The sequence below is a fragment of the Mustela putorius genome, unplaced genomic scaffold, assembly GCF_011764305.1.
Source record: "Mustela putorius furo isolate JIRA1106 unplaced genomic scaffold, ASM1176430v1.1 tig00003993_pilon_pilon_pilon, whole genome shotgun sequence".
In the NCBI taxonomy this organism is placed as follows: domain Eukaryota; kingdom Metazoa; phylum Chordata; class Mammalia; order Carnivora; family Mustelidae; genus Mustela; species Mustela putorius.
The window spans coordinates 304,517-325,512 of NW_025422132.1; the positions used below are offsets into that span (position 1 = coordinate 304,517).

Below are 20,996 nucleotides of genomic sequence, written 5' to 3' on the forward strand. Positions count from 1 at the left end.
AATGTGAGTTTTTCATCGGAAATATGGAGGACTGGGAGGTGATTTCCATGGCTGATAGGTTTTATAATCTCTTATACATGTACTACTGCTTTCACCCCTCCTGCCACCATTTTGGTGGAATCCAGAACATACTCTGTCCAAGTAAGGAGGAAATGAGAACTTTAAAAAGACTTCAAATGCTTAAAGAATAAATGAAGAAAATGGCCATATTCTTATCCTTTCCAACATTTAAATTTGACAGTTCAACAGATGCATTACCTCTCAGCTCATCAAGTGGTTTAGCAATTTCCGTGAGTTTTACTACATTCAGATGGAGAAGTACGCGCGTCAAGCCATCAACGATGGAGTCACCAGTACGGAAGAGCTGTCTATAACCAGAGACTGTGAGCTCTACAGGGCTCTGAACATGCACTACAATAAAGCAAATGACTTTGAGGTAGGAACTCATCTTTATTGTTTGGTCATCTCCCTTTTCTTTAAAAAAAAAAAAAAAGAATTAATTTTCTCTGGCAATGTCCCCAAATCTGTTTTAGTCTTGGTATCTCACACGAGCATCCCGCAATAGGGGAAGAGGTGAGGCCAGAAGGAGGAGCCTTCACTCCATGGGCAGAGTCCTGGGGGACTGGCCCACTCCTACGTCCTTTCCCATTCCCCGGCTCTGCTGCTTGCATGAAGAACCATGGGCCACAGAAAAGGGAACCCAAGAATTCAGAGAAATTATAGCAAGGAACCCATACACACTGACTCCCCTTTCCAGGGAAGAGGTCCCCACTCTAACGGGCCTTTTTGCTCTTAGGTTCCGGCATGTCAACTGAGCGGACATAGGCTATGTGCGATGGTGGCTGCAAACATTGTTTTCTAAATAGGTCTAGAAAGGTCGCTGGGGGAGTGATTCCGTGGTTTCTCCTTCAATCGGCATTTATTTCCTTTATGGAAGAAATGGTACGAGAATTTGCTTAGTATGTATTAATGAGAGAGCCATCCACATCTTTTTATGGTTTTGTTTCTGTTTTTGTTCTTTTGGGGGGAGAGCCTAGGGTGTTTATATCCCTATGTGTAGCTTCACCAGCATGCTGCTCTTTGTTCATACACATACCCTCACACACACACACGTATCTATAACATGCATATTCTAGATACACACAAAGCAGTATAGATGATTCCCAGAAAGCAGTGGCTACACAACAATGAAGGATGCATGGCTATGAGTAAGGTGTTTCTTTACCGGCTAATGCTGTGCCTCAGCAAACCGTTTTCATTGCAACGTGATGACTCTATGCGACAACACTAGTGAATCTCCCAGCCCTCACAAAAGCATTTTGCTGAGCCCTGCTGGCTGAGGCAACAATAGCGAGAGGTGGGAATGTGGCAGAGTTCTGCAGGCTGAACCCCCAGTGGTGAGTGTAGACAGGCTGTGGGTGGCTTGCCATGTTAGTTCTTTTCTTGTGTTATCTTCAGGATAGGAATGTTCTTCTCTGCCATCGGCTCCTACAGGGGACGTTCTGTTAATATTCATGCTTTCCTCACATAGATAGGTACCCAGAAACACCCAGGAAGTTGGCTACTTCAAAGGAAGAGAAGGGCATCTTGGTCTAGACTGGTCAATGAAAGGGACCTGCCCTTTCCTTTTGGGGCTCTTCTCACATGGGTTTTGGCAGTGCACATCAGGGATGGTGGCTGACCATGCAGCAATGGTGGAAACTTAGCCATGGGGAAGTCATGGTTTTCCCTTGAAAGTTTGAACGCTTCTACTGTAAGCCAACGTATCTTTGGTATCCACGGTGAAATATGTGTTACGAGCAACGTTTCTCTTTGGCTGAACACATTACAAGTGGGGATCCTTGCATTGCTTCTCCATTGTAAAGGGGTCCATGTTTTAAAGTCTGTTAGAGAGCTCAGGTTTACACTCAGAGTTTTGACAGAACTCTCTCAGGATTTTCTTCTAGAGCTGACCGATAGGACTAGGGCTAACCATTTTAAAGAAATCCTATGAAGACTTTTCATTTCTTTTTCTCCCCCTTTCTGTTGAGTCTGTTGCTCTAAACTTTACCCAAAGAGAACTCAAGTGTATGCTAGTGAACTCTTTACAGCTGATAATGGCAAATATTTGTTCGGCGACGTGCGTCAAGCTTTCTAAAAGAATTGCCCAAGATTCGCGCCACGAGTTCTGCCTTTTTGCTGTGTAATACACTCTGAGATGACAAATCCTTATGGTGCACATTCGGATTTTTAAGGTTCTTAAACCTTACCTGGTTGGAACTTAAGCCCCTGCTCACAGCGTAAGGGCCAAAATGACACAAGCAGGGGCGGCTGGCATCGAGAAGTACCCAACAAGCTGTTCCATTTAGCAGCATCTAAATCCTCCCTTAATGTGATTAACATCTGATATTTCTCTCTTTGTGAATCATACCCACTTCCAGCCAGGACACCTCTCCTTTATCTGCAGTGTCTATTTTAAGACTGCTTCAGTGCAAGGAGTATGGGGCCCTGGGAGCAGTTTTGTCACTTCTCATGTGACTTCAGACAAGTTATTGGTCTATTCTGGGTCTTTTCCTTCTTCAGTAAAACACTGGGATCTTTCCGGAAATGCGGTAAGACGCAGAGCAGGAACATGGGTTCCGCGCTGTCCCCGCCACTCGCCCATAGGCACAGACGTGTACACGCACGCCCGCCGCCACAGACGGTCGCTAAATAGATTTTCATTTCGCCTCCCAGTTGGGCTCATTTACTAACAGAAGCTTCGGATGAGATGGTCCCTTCCCTTCTGTGCCTTGGTGCATGGAAGTCAGTGCTTAAGTGAGATGCTCAAAAAGCCACTGGTCTTATCTGTGTGGTTTTACCACTGCCGGCGGTGGCCGTGAGCCACAGCAGACCCCAGCACCTTGAGCAGAATATCTCAGCTGGTGCTTTGTGCACTCCTTGACTTTTGTATTTAACTTTCTTTTAAGATCAAGTAAAGTGAATCTGTGGTCTTACAGGAGCGAGCAAAGAGGATGGCCAGGTAGAGAACGGTACATCTTGTGGGGTTCATTTGTTCGTTCTTTCTTTCTTCCTTTTCCCCTAATTTTTAGACAGGGATGAAGCATGAAGTTATGGCTACATGTTGCCCAAAGATCCAGTCCATTCTGAGGACTATCTATTCACCCAATGAAATGTTAGTTGGTCAAATAATAAAACAGCTTATTGGTGGCATTTTTAAGTTTCTCAATCTGTTGTTTGTGACAACAATAAGATAGCTAACGTTTATTGGCTGTACTGTGTCCTGGGCACTCTTCTCAGTGTTTTACCAGTATTAACTTATTTAATGTGAGCAATAATAACGCTGTGGATGTTACTAGAAGAAAACGTTTAGTTTGCCTAAAGCCTTATCCTGTTTTTTTAAGTGATTCTAAACTGGTGGGAACAGGTAGAGCCAGGGAAAGAGAGAAAGGTCCTTCACCATGACTTTCTTCTTTCTTTCTCTTCTGCTACTTGTCTTTTTTCAGCTTTGTGCTCCGTCTGTCTCTGCCTCTGTCATAAGCTGGCTGGCGGCACCTCTGTCCCCGCCTAGCACCATCCCCCTCCAGCCCCTGCTGCTCCTGGCTCTCAAGGCCAGAGTGGTTGCTGACCCCTGGCCTGCAGGAAAATAAAGCAGATGGGAAGGTTATCACTAGCGAGGAGGGAGTGGCTTCGATCTCTCTCCTCCTCTAGACCCTGCGTTTCCTGGCCTTTATGAGTCAGGACCTTCTAAGTGACAGGAGGGCTTGTTCTGCCTTTTGTATCAGTTTACACAATGGCCAAGATTCTTGGCACAGCACTTAGTGTGGTGAGAGCTTGAGAAGACCCAGGGGAAGTGGGAGAAGACCCGGAGGGGGAGGGGCACGCACCACGCGCCGCCGCCCTCAGTCTGTGCTGGAGGAAGGAAAGTTGGCCACCTCGCTCGGGGTGGGGCATCTCGCTTCTGAAGGTGAGTGTGTGAAGGTGTGCAGGAAAGGGGTGTTTAATTACAGGCTGCATCTTTCACTCCTACTTCGCACGTTTAATGAGATTGGCAACAATAAATTTGTCTTTCCAGGTGTTATGGTATATATTTCCATGCTTCATTCTCACTTCCCTTTGAAGAGGTTCCAACATCTTTTTATGGGGAGGGAGAGGAGGGTTGGGATGCCTTCCCAGTTTTTAAATCATACTGATACTTCTGACTTTAGGGGCAGATGAGTTGGATTTTATTACTTTTTTGTTTCCCTCCCAACTGGGGCAAGAAGGAAGGTAATGATGGCTGTCCATTTCCAAGGCTGCCCCCGCGCTCCCTGTCATTCTGTGGTCCTGGGAGGAGGTAGCTCTCGCCCCTCCGTGCCCGGCCGCCATCCCTCCCAGGCCTGCCAGTGCCAGGCATTTACCTGCAGGCAGGGTCCAAGTGCCCTATGAGTGCCCCTAGCTCCGCCCCTCCCCAAGACCCAAGTGCGGGGATGGGAGGCTGAGAAGGAAACAGAATGGGGGGCACCTGACTCATTGATTAATGGGCTCCTACAGGCCGTCTCCTAAGACACTGACACCCCACCCAGCAGATGCTCCGTCCCAGAGCCTGGGGTTCGACTCTTTTCCAGGCGTCCCATGACCGGCAAGAAGGGTGGTTCTGCGGACCCGCTGCTGCCTTGCCTTGCTTTGCCCTTAGAAAGCGAAAATAAGCCCCCAGCGCCCCTCCCGTCGCACCCCTACCCCAGACACTGAACAGCACGGGCTGAACACCTCCTCTCCACCCCGCCTGCCCCTGCGCCCAGCCCTCCCGCTCCCCACACATCCCGCGTTGAAGAAGATTGAATGTGTTTGGAAGTCTTTCATTCACATTGTCATCTCTTTAAAGAAAAATGAGGACAGGTGGATTTAGGAAGCGTTTCCCTCCGCTCCAAAGAGATGCTTAAATTTGAGTGATCATTGGGGAAACGGGCGCACGGGTGAAACCCTCTTACTGCGGCTGCGGGCTGCGGTCTCGGCCTCGGAGCGAGCGGTCGAGTGATCACGTGACCCCCACCCTCGGTGGGCGGCGAGACCAGAAGACGCTCTTCCCGCTTCTTCCCCTGCCAGTCCCGCCACTGACAAGCCAAATGGATCTTTTAAGAGACTAAATGAATGTTCTCTAAATATAAGTAGACACATGGCTGTCTGGGAACACATTCCTGTACAGAATGAGGGCCTGAAGAGTGAGGGAGAGGACGGCAAAAGACGCCGGCTCCGAGGTGGGCTGGCAGGGGCGGGGGGCGGGAGGGGGTGGGGGGCAGAGGCAGGATTGTGCGCGCGCGGAGCTTCGTTTTTGCACCACTGTCCTTTTGGGATTCGAGGTGTTGATCAGTATAATGAAGCGGGACCATTGATTTATCATCTGTTTAGTAATGTCGTTGCATTTTTAGCTCCCTGTGTCTTTTTTGTCATTGGGTTACATTCAAGCACAGTAAGATCAGCTTTAAAACCTCCTTACTCAACAGCTTTATTAGTTATAGCATTCCATGACCTTTCTCAACATTCTTAAAGAAAAAGATACAGTGTAACGTCGCTTCACTTTGCTTATTGTCCTTTGTTGGGGTGAACAAAGCATTTTCCACAGTGGCTATAGCACATAATTATACAACTTTCAATGGCAGTGTCTTGGCACATATCAAAGTTCAGAGAAGCCTTTAGAAAAAAAAAAAATGTTTTGTGGCAGCCTAGGGAGGGTCTCATCTTTCCTTCAGAAAATAGTTCAAGGCTCTTCTGTCAAGCTTCCCTACTTAGAGCTTTTTCTCCTCCTGCTTCATAAAGTTTAAAGCGGATTCAGTGGAGTTCTATGATCTATTTCCTTTGAAAGATTGTTCCTCAGCACAGAGAGGCCCTTTGACTTCAAGAGTGCACAGATTCATGTCTTTAGGTATCATATGTCTGACCTTATCAGTTACTCCATTTAATGTCGGAGAAAAAGTCTCAACTCTTTGTGTTTGTCTGTTTTGCCTCTGTGAAATGATTTGGTGAAAAGACCATCCTTTTTAACACACCACTGAGAGGCCGTTTCTGCTGCAACCTACCCTGTGGCTTTTCTCTCTTTAAAAAAAAAAAAAAAAATTGTCCTTGTGTTTTGTGTATGGATGAGTTCACAGTGAGAATAGAATTATACAAGGGCAGACGCACACACAAAAAAAATCTTTTGCTCCCCCCCCCCCACAATGATCTATTGGCTCTCTTGGTGGCTCTGCCCCAACAGGAGAAGGCATTTAGCAAGCACAGAGGTGGCAGCGTAGTGCTGGGAAGGCAGTGGGCTTTCCCTTGCTTCGACCTACCCCTAAGGCCTTCATAATTAATTGTCCTTCAGAGATGAGGGAAGTTCAGAGACAGTGTGGGGAGTGATGTCTATTGTGTGACATTCACTTCTCCTTGCCTCTGCTCTTTTTTTTCGTCCCACAAAGGGTTATCAATAGGAGAAAGGGAGCAAGTTCTCTGCGGAGAGCCGCCGCCGGTGGTGGTTGGAGCTTTCGGTGGGACGTTAGCATTGTGCTCGGCCCATCCTGGCTTCAGTGTCTGGAGGAGTTCTGACAGCCTTTTGAAAACCAGCCTGTTTATTTCGTCTGGATGAAACAAACTCATTTAGCCACCTAAAGCTTGTTCAGAAGTTGGCGATCCCTTTTCACGTGGACGATAATATTTTAAATCAAATTTCCTCAGCCTGCTCCCACCCCCGGATTTGATTTCACTGGAACCCGTTCGGTTCTTTTTCAGCCGCAGGGCAGAAAATGTAGAACTCATTCCCTCATTTCTCTTAAGTGTCTCGGTATAAATTTCCAAGAGTGAGTGTTTCTGCAACCGGTCTTTTTGGTGAGGCCTAGGACTTTGGTTCTGGAGAGTAGATCATTCTGGTTTGAAAATATTGTGTCACCTTCAGTGATTGCCTTAAGCCAGTCGTCAGTGCTATTTGGTAACATGACACAAAACAATGCAATCTGTGTGCCCCCCCCCCACCCCTGCTTTTTTGGCTGAGACACAAACTGAAAGATTCAATGTAGAGACAGCTATTCGAGAAGTAAAAGAGGAAGGCCATTAATGATTATTATACTTCTGTTCCTGTTAAATAGGGTGAAGCCAAGAAAAACAAATATAATTGTTCTTCCAAAGAGCGGTTGAACGGGCACATTAGAAAGGTTTAAGATCAGTTCGCTTTCGGGGGCACAGGGACCTCGAGGCTGAAGGGAACCATCTCTCAAGGAAATCTCTGGGTCTCTCAAAGCAGCTCCTCCTGGAGGAAGGGACCCATCACGATGGCCAGAAGTGATTCTGTCCCTGTAGCCTCCTTGAACAACTTTCCCCACAGACCTTTTGGTATTTAAAGAGAACCTGTGTATGGAAGTTGACACAACTAATATAGTCATACCAAAAAGGGGGTCATAAAAAATTAAAGTTATTCTTATAAATCTTTCATCAGAAGCAATGAAAAGGGACACGAGGGTAGTCTCGGTCCTTTGTGCTGCAAGCTCTTCTTCCGGGCTCTGGGCTATTGTTCTCGCAGCTCCTCAAACAGACTTTCACTTTCACACTGACAAAAGTCACTTAAAAGCCAGACAGCTGTACTAACACACCCACCTTAGCGAGCGGGAGCCGCGGGCAGGTGCTGAGCCCTCTGCGGGACCTGGTTTCGGATGGGCGGGGGCCGCCTCCTCCCTCCCAGCCGCCGCCCGGGTCCTCGCACCCAGGGGGGCCACGCACGGCCCTTTCGTGTCCTCCCCACCCAGGTGCCCCCGGAGTTTTCTTGCCTTCTCTTCGCGGCCTGAAACACGGATGTCCCTGATCGCATTGATATCTCAGGTGGGAGGGCCGGGGCCAGGTTCGAGAAAAGTTTGAGCCCAGAACTTGGCAGAAGACGGAGGGAGCGTGTCTCAAAATTCTCTCCTCCTACTTCCCTTTGCTTCTCTTCCTTCTGCCTTTTTTCCTGCCAGTCTGAAGCTCTCATAAGCTTTTCAGATTGCTGCTGCCTCCTTGGGAGCAGCTTGGGTCAGAGGAGAAGCACCCACCGGTGCTTGGGGGACAAGCCTTACCTCGGGACCGAAGATCCAGCTAGAGAGAGCGAAGCTAGGTGGCTCTGCCTGCCTCCCAGGCCTCGGGGCAGCCGCTGCCATGGGCCGTGGTGAGTCCTCCCTGTGTGTGTATTACAGCCCCCCCCTCCCCTGTCACCTTGTGTACAGTCTGGTCTGTGACACTGATGGTGATTATGTCATTATTTTGCTCTGGGGGCCCTGGCACATCTGCAGAGCCCAAGCACATCTTCTTTGTTGCGCTGGCAAACATCCCACACCACAAATGCTTCATTAGCCCGGCTGCCGGCCTCCTTGCCAGACGCGAGTGCCCAAGCCCAGGCGTCTCTCTGCTCCGTTCTTTTGTGTCGCTGATGATCATGTATTCATCTTCCCGGTTCTTCCCCATTTTCCTCGACTTCTGAACTCCAGATGTCCCAGTTTTCTTGCCCAAATCACTCTGAGGTCCACAATGAGAAGCAGGGCGACTCTTCCCCTTGACCCAGCCCCACCCCCTTGCCACCTTCCTACTTCTCCGTTCCCCAGATGGATGGTGACTTTGCATAGCTCCCCAACACGAGGGCTGACATGTTCAAACTTACAGTTTGCCCAGATACCAAGGGACGGCTCCCGGGGTCTGATGGTAGATTGGGCTAGGATGGGGAGTTATTAGATACCGCTTGTTGGACGGATGCCTTTCTCCTGCATGCCACGCCTTTCCTCTCCTTGGCTCCTTTTTTTGCTCTCTACGCATTGCCACATTTTACCAATTTTCAGAGAGCAGTCTCAAATGCGAGTACAGGAAAGATTCTTCATGCTCCGCTGTGCATGTTATGGTCGTCTGAAGGTTCTTTTTCTCTGAATGGAGTCGTCATCTCCACTCTACCCCCTACCAAAGTCCCCTGCCTCCTCCTGCGGCCCTAACCTCCCCAGCCCCAACAGTGACCTATTATTAGATAGTTAAAGTGATTAGCGCTTGGATCTTCTGGAAAAAAGCTAAAACATTTCCCTTCAGTCTTATCCTGTGTGTTTCACAGAAATACAGCTTTTGAGAAGGTGTGCTGGCTTCTCCATTAACTGCAGTAAATTCCCGAGTTTAATCTCTTGGGCTGTGATGGGTGCTTCATAATTGGGATGTTTAATTTTCCCTTAAATTTGAAGTAATTGGTCTGTGTTACCATACTATCAGTAACTTCCCCCGTAGAGAATTTAACCAGTTTTTTTTTTTTAATCTCTAAACTACCACAACATAAGATATTTGAAATGTCTCTATCTTTGAGTAAGACAGAGATTTTTTGTTTTAAGGATTAAGTTCATATTTTTATGGAAATCATGGTCAGACCCTAGGACAGAGACACTAGCAAAGAATAAAGAAAACTCCCTGCGAGGAATGAGTTGTTGTATTGTACCAGATCGGAACACGTTCCAGTCAGAGCCCCTTTTCGAATATTAGGAACGATCTGGCCGGAAGAGTGAAGGGAGAGGTGGTCAGATCTGTTGGCTACCCAGCCCCCTGGGCAGAAAGCCCGTTGGGAGAGGCTGGTACCTGTCACTGTTGGAATCATTTTCAAAAGACTCAGGATGTCCCTAGAACATTCCCAAGCTTCCATTATTAGCTCATTATGGTTTTATCACCCATGGGTTTATTTAAACCTTTTTTTTCAAACCTAACTGCATTCTCAGAGTATACCACTCCTCAAGATAATAATTCTCTAAATTTATTACCTGCTGTGAAAATTGTATCTTCTTTTTATGGCTCTTAAAGTGATTTCCCTGGAACTCCAAAGGGATCTCCCTTGTTATAATATCCTGGGATTTGTGAACAGGACTATGGCCATATTCTCCATTTCCTTTCTGATTTTATAGACTTTGATCATTCCTCCCTCTTAATCTTCATCTCTCCAGATTAAGGGGCTCTAATCCTTTTTAAAAATCTAATCCCGTACAGTAAGTGGGCTGCCCGTGATCATTTTTGCTGCCCTTCTGTAATGCGTTTCTGGCGTGACTGTGTCTTCTCAAGGGACGGTTACACTTAGCAGACCACGGGAGCTAATTCGAGCTATGGGCAGGCCACACTGTGGTTTGGTGGTTGTACCTCTCTCACACACACCCACTGTGATTTGTTTTGTTTGTCCCAAAAGTTTATCCTCAGAAGTTGGATTTCTTGAGTAACATCTCAGTAGCGCTTTTTGGTTAAGATGGTCCCATGAGAACAATTGATGAGACTTGGCAAGTATTCTTATTCTGGCAAATCTGATTGTGTCTCCAGGACATAGCCAGCGAAATAAAAAAAAAAAAAATTAAAAACAACAACAACAAAACGGGCAGATCCACCATCCTATATTGTCAGGATGTTTTCAGTGTTCTTGTAGATAAAGTATCAGGGTATTTGGTATCATGAAGACATGACCTTCGTCTTGGGCTTGATTCTTTAAAATGATAAAACTAGGGCAAGAAAGCTCCGGCCTCTGAATTATTCTCAGGAGGAAACAAAGTGTTTACTTATAAGTCAGTGTTATTTTATGTGAAAGCATCACCTTGAGATCTTAAGAAGGAAATCCTTTGGGGGAGTCTTTGCAATGTCAGTGGTCGTGAACTAATAATAGTGCAGCATGGATTCTGGAACTGGCTCCTGGGGTCCTTGAAACCCTTGAAACCTTGACAAGTATGTTACCCTCCCTGTGCCTCAGTTTCCTCGTCTATTAAATGAGGAAAATAATAGCAACTACCTCACAGAGTTGTCTTGAGAATGACATGACTAGACATGATGACCTTAGCACAAAGTAGGTGCTGTATAAGCATCTGCTTTTATTAATTCATGCAGCCAAGTAAAAGTTACCTTGTTGCTGTTATCAGTAGCTCAACTCTTGCACCATTTCCTGCTGACCCTAAATAGGCAAGCAAACAAATGAGCAAACAGGGAGTTCTCATCAGAATTGGGACAAAGAGTCAATGCAAAACTGGTTTTAAAAAGAGAAAGGGAGTCCTCCTGCCCCAGGTGTGGCTGTACAGGTGACACTAGCCTGGAACAGGTCCAGGATTCCGGAGTCATGGGTTCCAGATGAGAAGGGCAGCAGTGAGGGGATGGGGTCTGGCAGAGGGAGCACCGGATTGGTGGGGGGGGGGGGGTCTGCCTCTGATAACACCTGCCACGTTGAGCTCTACTTTGCTCACCTGTCAAGTGATAAGATGAGACACGGAGCTTTGTTCTATCTCTGAAATTCGGTGATTCTAGAAGACCTTCCGCCTTCTTGAAATAAATCCTGGGCACAAGGCAAAGCTTTCAGCAGTGACTGTGGAGCCCCTAGGAATCCAGATGGTGTCCATGTAGGGCCACTTCTACCCTTGTGGTTCTGCTGTGGCTTAATTATCTCAGTGAAAGTCTCTAGGGTGCCCGTTGTCGTGTTCTCCCAAGGCTCTCTTTGCAGATCTGAATCTCAACAGTGCCCTTGGAGACGTGGCAACTCCCGTGCTGGGATTAGAAAGACTAATTTTTTACATTCATAAACATCTATTGACTGAATTGGCACGATCGTTATACTCTGCTCACTTTACGTGTTGTGTTGGCGGGGGCAGCTGAACAGTGAGGACATTTGTGCCGAAGCCCTCACGCAAGTGGGTTTTCTAGGAGATGGAGCAGAACTGAACGAACTGAGAGAGGGCGTGTATACCTGTGCCCACACGTTATCGCACTACGGCACACCTCCCCCCAACCATCAGAATTTGCGCTGTGCGTGAACCTCTGTCTAAGATACAACATCTGCCCTCGTTCGGGACAGAAAGGGTTGTTTTGGATAACTACCTTCACTACTGGGCTGGGTTGGCAATTTTTGTAAAAGCAACACCACCTTTTCTTTTAAGGACTCCCAATATAGTGGTAATCTTGATCGTGAAAGTCTTTCCCAGTGGGATTTGGTATGTGTTCATGCGTTTCTGGTCGGTAGGGATCGAATCTTCACACAAGTCATTTGGATATGTATTTCTCATCTTTTTAGGGTCCTAGTCCCCAATGTCTGTTTTTTTTTGTGTGGGGGAGGAGGGGCTCCATAGCATTTTAAAGTAAAATCTGATTCTAAAGGTGACTTTTAGTAAAAGGTAGTATGTTGTTGAGAACAATTGTGGGGGTTAGAGTGGTGCAAAGGCAGAAGAACAGCCGGAAGCAGAAGTGGGTGGAGGAAGATGAAAGGCTCTGGTTTCAAGGCCACCGTGTTTCCTTTAATATAGAGACAATTTTCAAAGATTTCTCATTTTCAGTGGCCGGACCATGGCAAGAAAATCTGTGTATCAATTCCTGTAATTGCCTTCCGGCAGGACCAATGCAAGAGCCAATCCCTGACAGCGTCCTAAGACTCCCCATCACAAACATTACCTCAAGTCCCGTTAGGTGTTGGCATGGGTCTGGAAGGCTCCCAAAGGCCCCTGGGAGCCATTCAAGAATCAGTTCCTCCTCTTTCCCAAACTATTTCCCTTTCTTGAAAAAGGAATTTCAGTGCCATTCCAAGCTCTTAGGTTGCTTTGAAATACAACTCATCCTTCCTTTTGCAAAGGGTAATTGTGGAGGAAAGACCAATAGAATATTCTAGAAACACAAAACAGAATTTTTCTGAGAGAATTAAAATCCTTTAGTCAAAACCAAAAGACCTGATGGAGGCCTTTAATCCCAGTCCTTTCTCAGAGCAGCCCCAATATTATTTGGGATGCATACTCTGTTGTCGCCAGAGTGGTGGTCTTTCCTAGGATCCAGGGATCTCAGAAACACTTTTTTGATCATCATCCGTACCTCACGGTGCCTTCTCTGATGCTCGCCACGGGTGATGCTCTTCTCATCATCCTGCCTGAACCCCACTTCCTAACAGTTTCTCCCTGGGCTCCTCAGCTCTGTTAGCACGAATACGGGACATGCAGACTAGCTTCCATATTAGTCTAGGCAAAGCTTAATTACGAAGATAAACCCGCCGCAGAAAACAATCACGTAATGCATTCTTGAACGAAACAGGAGTAACTGTGGATTATCTGTGCCCCAGCTTCCTTTCGTGCAATATTGGAGAGTTTATGTCTTGTTGTTTTTGGATAATGTCCCATCCAAGAGTGGCACCAAGCTTGGCCCTATTTATTCTACCATCTCACCCAGTAGTTGTAGCAAAAGTTAAACTTTAAGCACTATCAGCCTGTCTTGAACTCAGATACCAATGGCACATAATTCGTGGGGCTACCTTGAAGGGAAGGGAGCTAACACTGCTGTGTGAAGGTACGCTGCTTGCTTTTCCATCTAAGTACGGAGCTGATTCCTTTGGTGTGCTGTGCAGGAGGGTCTGGACTCCTCCAGCTCGTACATTTGAATGTTTCCTGCCAGGAACATTTCTAATAAAATGCTCCTCATCACGGCAGAGAAGGACTGAAGTCTTCCTGGGCCTTGATGATCGCTGGGTGTGCCCATAGATATGGGCAGCCTTCCATGCATCTGAGGAATGGCAAGACATTGCAGGTTGAATTTGGGTGAAGCAGTCCCAGCTACCCTACAGGAACAAGTAGTGTGCTGACCCGGTGAGGCACATGGGATTGGTGAAGAATGAAAGTGCGTTCAGGACCATTGTTAGCCCTCAAGTTTAGCTAAGAGCAGAGGTTGGCCAGATCCGGCCCTCGCTCGGCCTGTTTTTTATGACTCTGAGCTCAGAATGGTTTTTATATTTTTAAAAAGTTGTAAACAAGAAGAAGAATATGCAACAGAAAGAGAATGTGGCTCACAAAGCCTAGGTATTTACTATCTAGCCCTTTACAGAAAAAGTTTGCCAACCCCTGGTTTGGATTGTTTCACTCTTTTGGAGAACACAGACTTTCTCCGAGTCCTGAGATTCCCAAACTCCATGATTCTTGGATGAAAGAGTCTTGGTCCAGGTCTTACTGAACAGCCTACCAGATGTGTAATTCCGGCAGGAGCTTCCAGTTATGTCTAAGATCTAAGAGTATCTTCCATGAATCCTGGGGCTAAAGAGATTAGGAAAGTATTAGATTTTCATTTTTATTACTTTTTCTCTGGTTTTCTTTTTGTTGAATTTTATTTGTTCATTTTTTTTTTTTTTTTTTTTTTTTGTCTATTTAAAGTTGGAGTCACTCTTTGAAACATGGGTAGAGTTCAGGAAGGAAGGAACATTTACTCTGTCACCACGAATAACATGATGATCTTTGTGTTTCCTGACACGTATGCCACCAAGACTTCCAAGCATGAGCAAATAAACTAGCCTTTTTCGTCATATTTGGTGAACCAAATTTCAGTGCCACAAAATAATTTTGACAGGGTCATAGAATGTATTCTAATGGCATTTGCCTTTCTATTCCCAGCAAGCTAGTTAAGTACTTCCTTTTCTGGGGCTAGGAGAGAGACAGTTTTATTTCTCTTGATATCTCTATCAAGTTTCCAATGGAAGGTTTATGCCATTTAAAAAGCATACATGCACTATTAGCAGGCAGAGTAGCTGTTAAGACATTCTTTTTTTTTTATTCTCAAAAGTCACAATTCGTCAAAACTCTCCATCCAAGCATAGTTCTTGATCATCACGTGATTTTTTTAAATCAGCACATACCTCATCAACATCTTGGAGGTGTAGAAATTTTATTGTGCATTCTGTATTTTCTAAATAGCCACTTGGAAATGAGGAAGATTCCATTTAGGTAAGGAAACAAAGGGAGTCAGGGCACACTTCCGCCCTTCCTCCACGCTGCTGTCAGAGAAGCCCACACGAGGGGTGATTGTCTGTGGTCTCCCCAGCCCCTCCCTGCCCACGCTGCAGACCCAAGTTCACGTCTCTGACACTTTTTCATGGAACTCCGCTGTCCGTTCAAGGTGGATCTTAGCCTCCCTCGCGCCCTTCCCATGTGACTCTTCATTCTGTTTATTACACTTCCTCCAGTGGGGCCATTTCCACCATGTCTCCCTGGTGGCTCCTCTACCGGCATCTCCACGGACTGGTATTGCGCCGGAGGATGCCAGGCGTGTTCCTTTGGAAGTTTTCCTGCCACAAGCTCAATGTATGTCCCTGCCGCAGTGACAGACGGAGATACGCTCTTTCCTTTTGCCACTTTTTCTAATTATCCCTGCAGCTCTTTCAGTCTGGCTGGGAGCAACCTGGGGACCGTTGTGTGGGTCTCCCTCCCGCTCCGTCCCCCATCCCCGCCCCTGGCACATTAACATGACATTGCGTGGTGTGCACAGAACGGGAACAGCTTCCACCAGCTGAAACCTCTGATCCCAAACCCACTAGAGAGTTTGGCTTTTGGATTTTGGCAAGAAGGCCTGTTGCCCATCAGGTCAGCATGAATAAAGATTTCTTTCTTCCTTTCTTTTTTAAAGTCAAGCACCAACTGACACTGCCCCCCCCCCCCCGCCCAGCTCCTTTTCTCAAGACAATTTAACCCCTTCTCCCAAGTACATTTTTTTTTTCTGAATGCGTGGGATTTTGTTTTATTCTTTTCCTGTGAGGCAACCAAGAAATCTACTATATGCCGAATCTGAAAGCCAAATCAATTCTAAGCCATCTTATCATTTTTAAAGTATGTTTATCCAGCTTTGCCGTAGGAACAAGCAGACTGTTTGAAGGCCACATACTTTTCAAACCTTGGTTGCAACACGTTTGCCCCGTTTTGAAACTGTCTTTATCTAGCCGAGAAAACGAAAATCTATTTGACAAAGTGGCACTCTGGCCAGTTTATCTTGCAATATGGCTTTAGCTCACTGAGTCTATTGATTTCCTTAAATTAATGTTTACAGAATGCTACTGAATTTTGCTCAACAGAACATTGTTCTTTTGAAGGTTTGTAAAAAAAAAAAAAAAATATGATACAGACTGTTATTGCCATGTGTTCCTTTGCTTAGAGGAAACCTGCGTTTGTTTTTTCATTTTTGTTTTATTGTGTGTTTTTTGTTTTTTAAGGGCAGCCTTGAACTATAACCACTTCCTATAAGCATTTACTCTTCACATATTTAAGTAGCAAAACACGTTACTGGGGGAAGTGAGCCCGCTCTTAGGCCTAAAACTGCATGGGCATTATGCTGACCCAGTCCCGTACGGTCCCCGGAGGCTGAAGGCCACTTGGAGCATCAGAGTGAAAGAGACTTTAGTCCGAAGCCCGGTTGCTGCCGCAGAATCTTCCTCTGCCTTTCTTGGTATCAGCCGGCGGCCTCGGCAAGGGGCTTCGCAGCCCGGGCACCCCGGGTGACGCCAGGCTTCCAAACATAGGTGTGAGGATCCCAGTAAAATTTAAACACCATGTAGCCGTTTGGTGGGAACTCCACTAGCTCGTTCTTTGACCATGGCACTCAGCGAATCTCAGGGGACCATTTTAAAACTGGCCCTTAAGCTCTAAGACAGGGGTTCAGATCACCATCATGAAGTGACTGAAATAAAACTTGGGAAATACAAAGCAACTTTCTCAACTTGTTGACTCGGGCCATAAGATCGCTGAAGCAAACATACTCAAAGCATCTCTCAAAATACTGCCTTGTACACACTGACGCGTCACAGTGAGACACTTGCCAGGAACTGGACACTTCTTTAAAGGTTCCAAGCATCACCTTCCGGGGGAGTATTTTGCGCTTCCCGGAAGCGCATCCATGTTTGCTCTCGCCCTTGGGCCTTCCCCGCCACGTCGGGGGCGTCAGGACGTGATCCCACAATGCACTGCGCGCGGCGTCCGGCGTCATGGCTTCCTTCCAGGCCGTTGCGGCCCCGGGCGAGCGTTCAGGGTAAACGGGAGCCCGGCCGCAAGGGAGACCCTGCGCCACGGCATCTTGTGACCATATTTGATTGCTCCAGGTTTCCTCCTCTGCCCCCGACAGGAAAATTCCGGGAGAATGAGACAGTGGAGAGGAGCAGCAATGTCGTCTCTGTTTTTGCCTTTTCCTCTGATAATCTTGGAGGAGTTACTAAAGCATCTGAGTTTATCCATTTAAGTCCACTCTGTCTGCAGTGTAAGTCCCCAGCTTGTGCCACTGCCGTCAGGAGCTCCGTCTCTCCTTGATCAATATTTACTTAACAAACAGCAGGGATGGGAGAGTTTGTTTAGAGGAATCATGTGCGCACCAGGGTGAGCGAATGCTCGGGAAAGTACTTTAACTTTGTCTCCTTCCCTAGGACCTTCGTGCGCATGTGTGCGCGTGTGCGCGTCCAGAGGCCCTTTCTGTTTTTAGCTTCTCCAAAGACACTTAGAAGTCATCGAAAAAATGCCTCGCGAAATGTGATTAGTGCATTGTTCACACTCTAAGAGAACTCATGATGTAAATTCAGGTTTGAAAGCCCCAAGTTCGACTTTTCCTTTTAGGCTCTTACACAGGTTCAACATTTTGGAAAGACTCTTGGGATGAACAAGATGCACAAGCGTCTTCCTTTGACCTTGCTCAGATGAGTGGGAGGGAAGGAGATGCAGTTGGAGACAGTGAAAACAGTTTAGACAAGGCAACTCTATTTCTAATGGCATTAGAGAGAGAGAGAGAGAGAGAAAGAGAAAGTGTGTGTGTGTGTGTGTGTGTGTGTGTGTGTCCGCGCACGCACACGCGTGTGTGAAAGCCCAAGGAGAAAAGTAGCTCTCCAGATTTTCAAAGCTGCTTACCCAGTTTTTGGAATTAGATGTGTCTAACGCTAATAATAAATATGAATACCGCGGCGTTCAAGTTTAGAGAGCATTATTTCTTTAAACTTCACCGAAACAATTGCTTGAAGGCTCAAGTCAGTGTCTCCAATGCAGTTGACTTGGAGGCATCTGGGTCTAGTTGGAGGGGTTTTGTTTCTGTGTGGGTAGAGGCTGGGGGAGGCTGGGGGAGTTATTTATTTATTTGATTTTGTGAATTGGAGTTGTAAAGCCATCTGAAATATTCATGCAGAATTGTCTGAGAAGCCCGTTTCTGTTTTATTTACTGCACAGTAGAACAGCCACAGTGGATTAGTTCTACAATACCCGTAACAAAAGCCCAACAGCTGATGCATGTGATGTTAGGAGGTGACAAAACAGTTAAAGTATGCTGCTGGCTACAGGCAAGCAGTCAGCAGATGCAGACAAAAGGGTTTGTGACAAGAATAACTCTCTCTCCAAGGCGAGCAGTGAAGAGTATCCAAAATACCAGTACCCTTTTCTCCTTGACATTGTCTTCTTACAGTCAGCATTTTATTGCCCTTTTATAGTATTAAAAAAAAAAAAAAAGTGGAGGGGGAAGAAGAAAGAAAACCCACACACCAACTAATTCACCAAAATACTAGCCACGATGTTACTTTTCCATCCGTTACATGGGTTCCCTTTTACATTTTCCCTTCAAAGTGAGTTTGAAAAAAAAAATAGTTTAAAAGATGAATTGAATAGATGATCTCCCTTGATAAGATTGTAATCCATTGATAACCTTGATAAACCATTTGAGCCTTTGGATGTTGGGGAGGGACTGGGGAGAGAGCTCTATGCCTGGTTTGTTTTCCCTCCATTTCAGCAAAGATCATTTCACTGATAAAATGGGGCCAGTGGACCAATTTTTAAAGGGGATGGAGGATGGAGAGGTATCCATGGGAAACTGTGCAAAGGGCCAGGTTGAAGTCTCCCGCAAAAGGCCAAGGGATGAGCTTGGGGATCTTTCAGAGGTGTGAAAAATCAGCTTCTCTGTCTCCAGAAAATAGGGGAGGCTGTCTTCTTTTTAACCTTTGTAATTCCCCTTCTATTCTCTGTGACATTCATTCAGCTGCCAAGAGCGTTTGGCAAGGTTTGGACCAGCGAGCACACTTCCAGTGACCACTAACCTTGGTATGTCCTGACACTTATGATGAGTGTCTGCAGGACACAGAAGGCAGGCAGCCTGCTATGTCAGGCTTTTATTATGTACTGCAGAGGCTAGGGACAGTCAGTTTAATAAAACAAATCATCCTTGAAGGTAAAGCAACTGGGAAGAGGAGGAGGAAGACAGGGGGAAAATGTGTCTTTGCCACTCATTCTGGGGCGGGGGGGGGCGCGGGGGAGAAAAAGAACAGCAGAACAGCCCCCCACCCAACACACTGTGCGTGTGCGTGTGCACACGTGGATCCATGTGTGCGTGCGCACGCGCCCAACCCAGCCACAGCCGGAGCAGATCTGATAACGTCCTCCCGATTTCCCCATTTCATCAAAGCCCATAAGGCCCTTGTTTGCTCTGAGGAGACTCAAATACAAATGATCGTGATGAGATGGGTAGACGCTGATAGCCAGCCCCCTTCAGATTTATGAGTGCATTCAAGTACCTCGTCGTAATTCTCTTCTCCTCCAAATATCAAGGCAAGGAGAGGCAAGACCATTTGGGGTGAGGTTCCTATATTGGGATGCCTTTTTATCAAGCAAAGTTTCCATTCTCCTCTCCTGAAGAACACTCAGCAGAGCAGCTCCCACAATAGCTTCAGAGTTCCAGCCAGAGACTTTGGAAGCCTTTTGTTTTTTCCCTGTGGCATGTCCAAAGGCACGGCCTTCCCTCCCCCCTCCCAGCAGCCTGCATTGTCTTGCATTCCAGGGACTTGATTGACTGTTGCCACCTGATGCTGAGGAGACACTCTGGGGTTCATTCTGCAGATTGTTAGGTTCTATTAAAAGAAACCTAGATAAGGGATTACTTGTCACTAAGGGATTTTCTGCAGATGTTTATTAGTGATTGGAAATCCATTAGGTGTGAAGAGGTACAGAAGAATATGGACACCACCATTCTCGTAAGCCCAGATTCTAAGGCAGCCCCCCCAAAATCAGAAAGGGCCCCCTTTTAGTCTGTTAAATGGAGTTGGGGAAAGTTTTAAAGCAGAAAGGGGTAAGGGTCTCTTTTCTCATGGGTGATATTTCAACCTGTGGATGGAACTCCTTGGCACCCTCTCAAAAGATCAGTTGCCACCCATCAGTTTACCTCTCTGGAGCCACCAGAAAAGATTAATTGCTCTAGCATTAGAGGATCTCATTATCAATTGCTTTAAACCAGCCCAATCTGTTGTATGAGTATTGCCTCAAAGTAAGCCCTAAATTAGCAAACCATTTCATTTGTTCAAAAAGAATTCATCCCTTCTCAAACATAAACCAATATCCTAAGTCTCCTCCTGGGAATCCTTTGTACCATTCACATTTATTTTGAAGTTCCTAGCTCTTCTGTGGTTTTCCTCAGCCACAGATCCACAGCTTGTCGAGGTTTTGATGCCCCATATAAATAGAAATTACTGAAAATGCATTAAAAGAGAGCCAGCATGGTTTAATGATAAGACACCTGGACATGTTATTTCACATGAGTCTCTTGTTCTCATAATTTATTCATCTTGTAGAGTCTCATAGTTTCTTCATCTACAAAATGACTTTTGAGGTCTATTCCAACTCTTTAAATGCTAGCTTTTAGCCTTATTGAAAAAATTTTTTTTTTCTTGTTTAAGTATTGAGGGAGAAGTTACATGTGACTCCAGAGCAGTGTGGAATAAAGCAGAAGGCAGGCTCTCATTATGAAAGACTATGCAAAAGAACTTTGTTAAGCATTGTGGCGGAGACCCACAATAGAAACCGTGGCTCTTTATCTAAAGACACGTCGGGGCAAATTCATTACAACTAGATAGAAGCAGGCGAAAAATTAAACCACACAAGACACAAATACAAAAGATGGTGAAGGATAGCCCAAGATTACCACCAAAAGAAATGAATGTTTAAAACAAGATAAAACCCACTAAAAGCCATGTACAAGCATGGCAAATAATAATAGGGTGGGAGAAGCACGCCCCCCCCCCCAAGTTACTTTGATTTGCCCTCAGGCACCCCCTAGAACCTTCTCTCCCTCCTCCAGCACTGATGCTGTTCTAGATGCATCTTCTCTCCTCTGATGGTGATGGTCTCAAACAATACCTCTGCTCCCTTGGCCCCGGGTACACCAGATCTCCTGTGGGCCCTTGGTGTGGAGGAGCTTCCGGTCTACCCTGACTTCCTCTGGAGGAGCGACCATCCCCTATGTCCCGCACTGCTCTCTGCCAT

The 20,996-nt window shown here is 46.2% G+C and overlaps 1 protein-coding gene across 5 annotated transcripts in view; it reads left to right on the forward strand.

The window, feature by feature from the left end:
- PROX1 (prospero homeobox 1) overlaps positions 1-20,996 on the forward strand; it is a 52,508-nt gene that overhangs the window by 23,293 nt on the left and 8,219 nt on the right. For all 5 annotated transcript variants that reach the window (XM_045071901.1, XM_045071902.1, XM_013049221.2 and 2 more), the window contains one exon: positions 242-436. In XM_045071901.1, the coding sequence (XP_044927836.1) occupies positions 242-436 (195 nt within the window). The remainder of the gene's footprint in view (positions 1-241; positions 437-20,996) is intronic.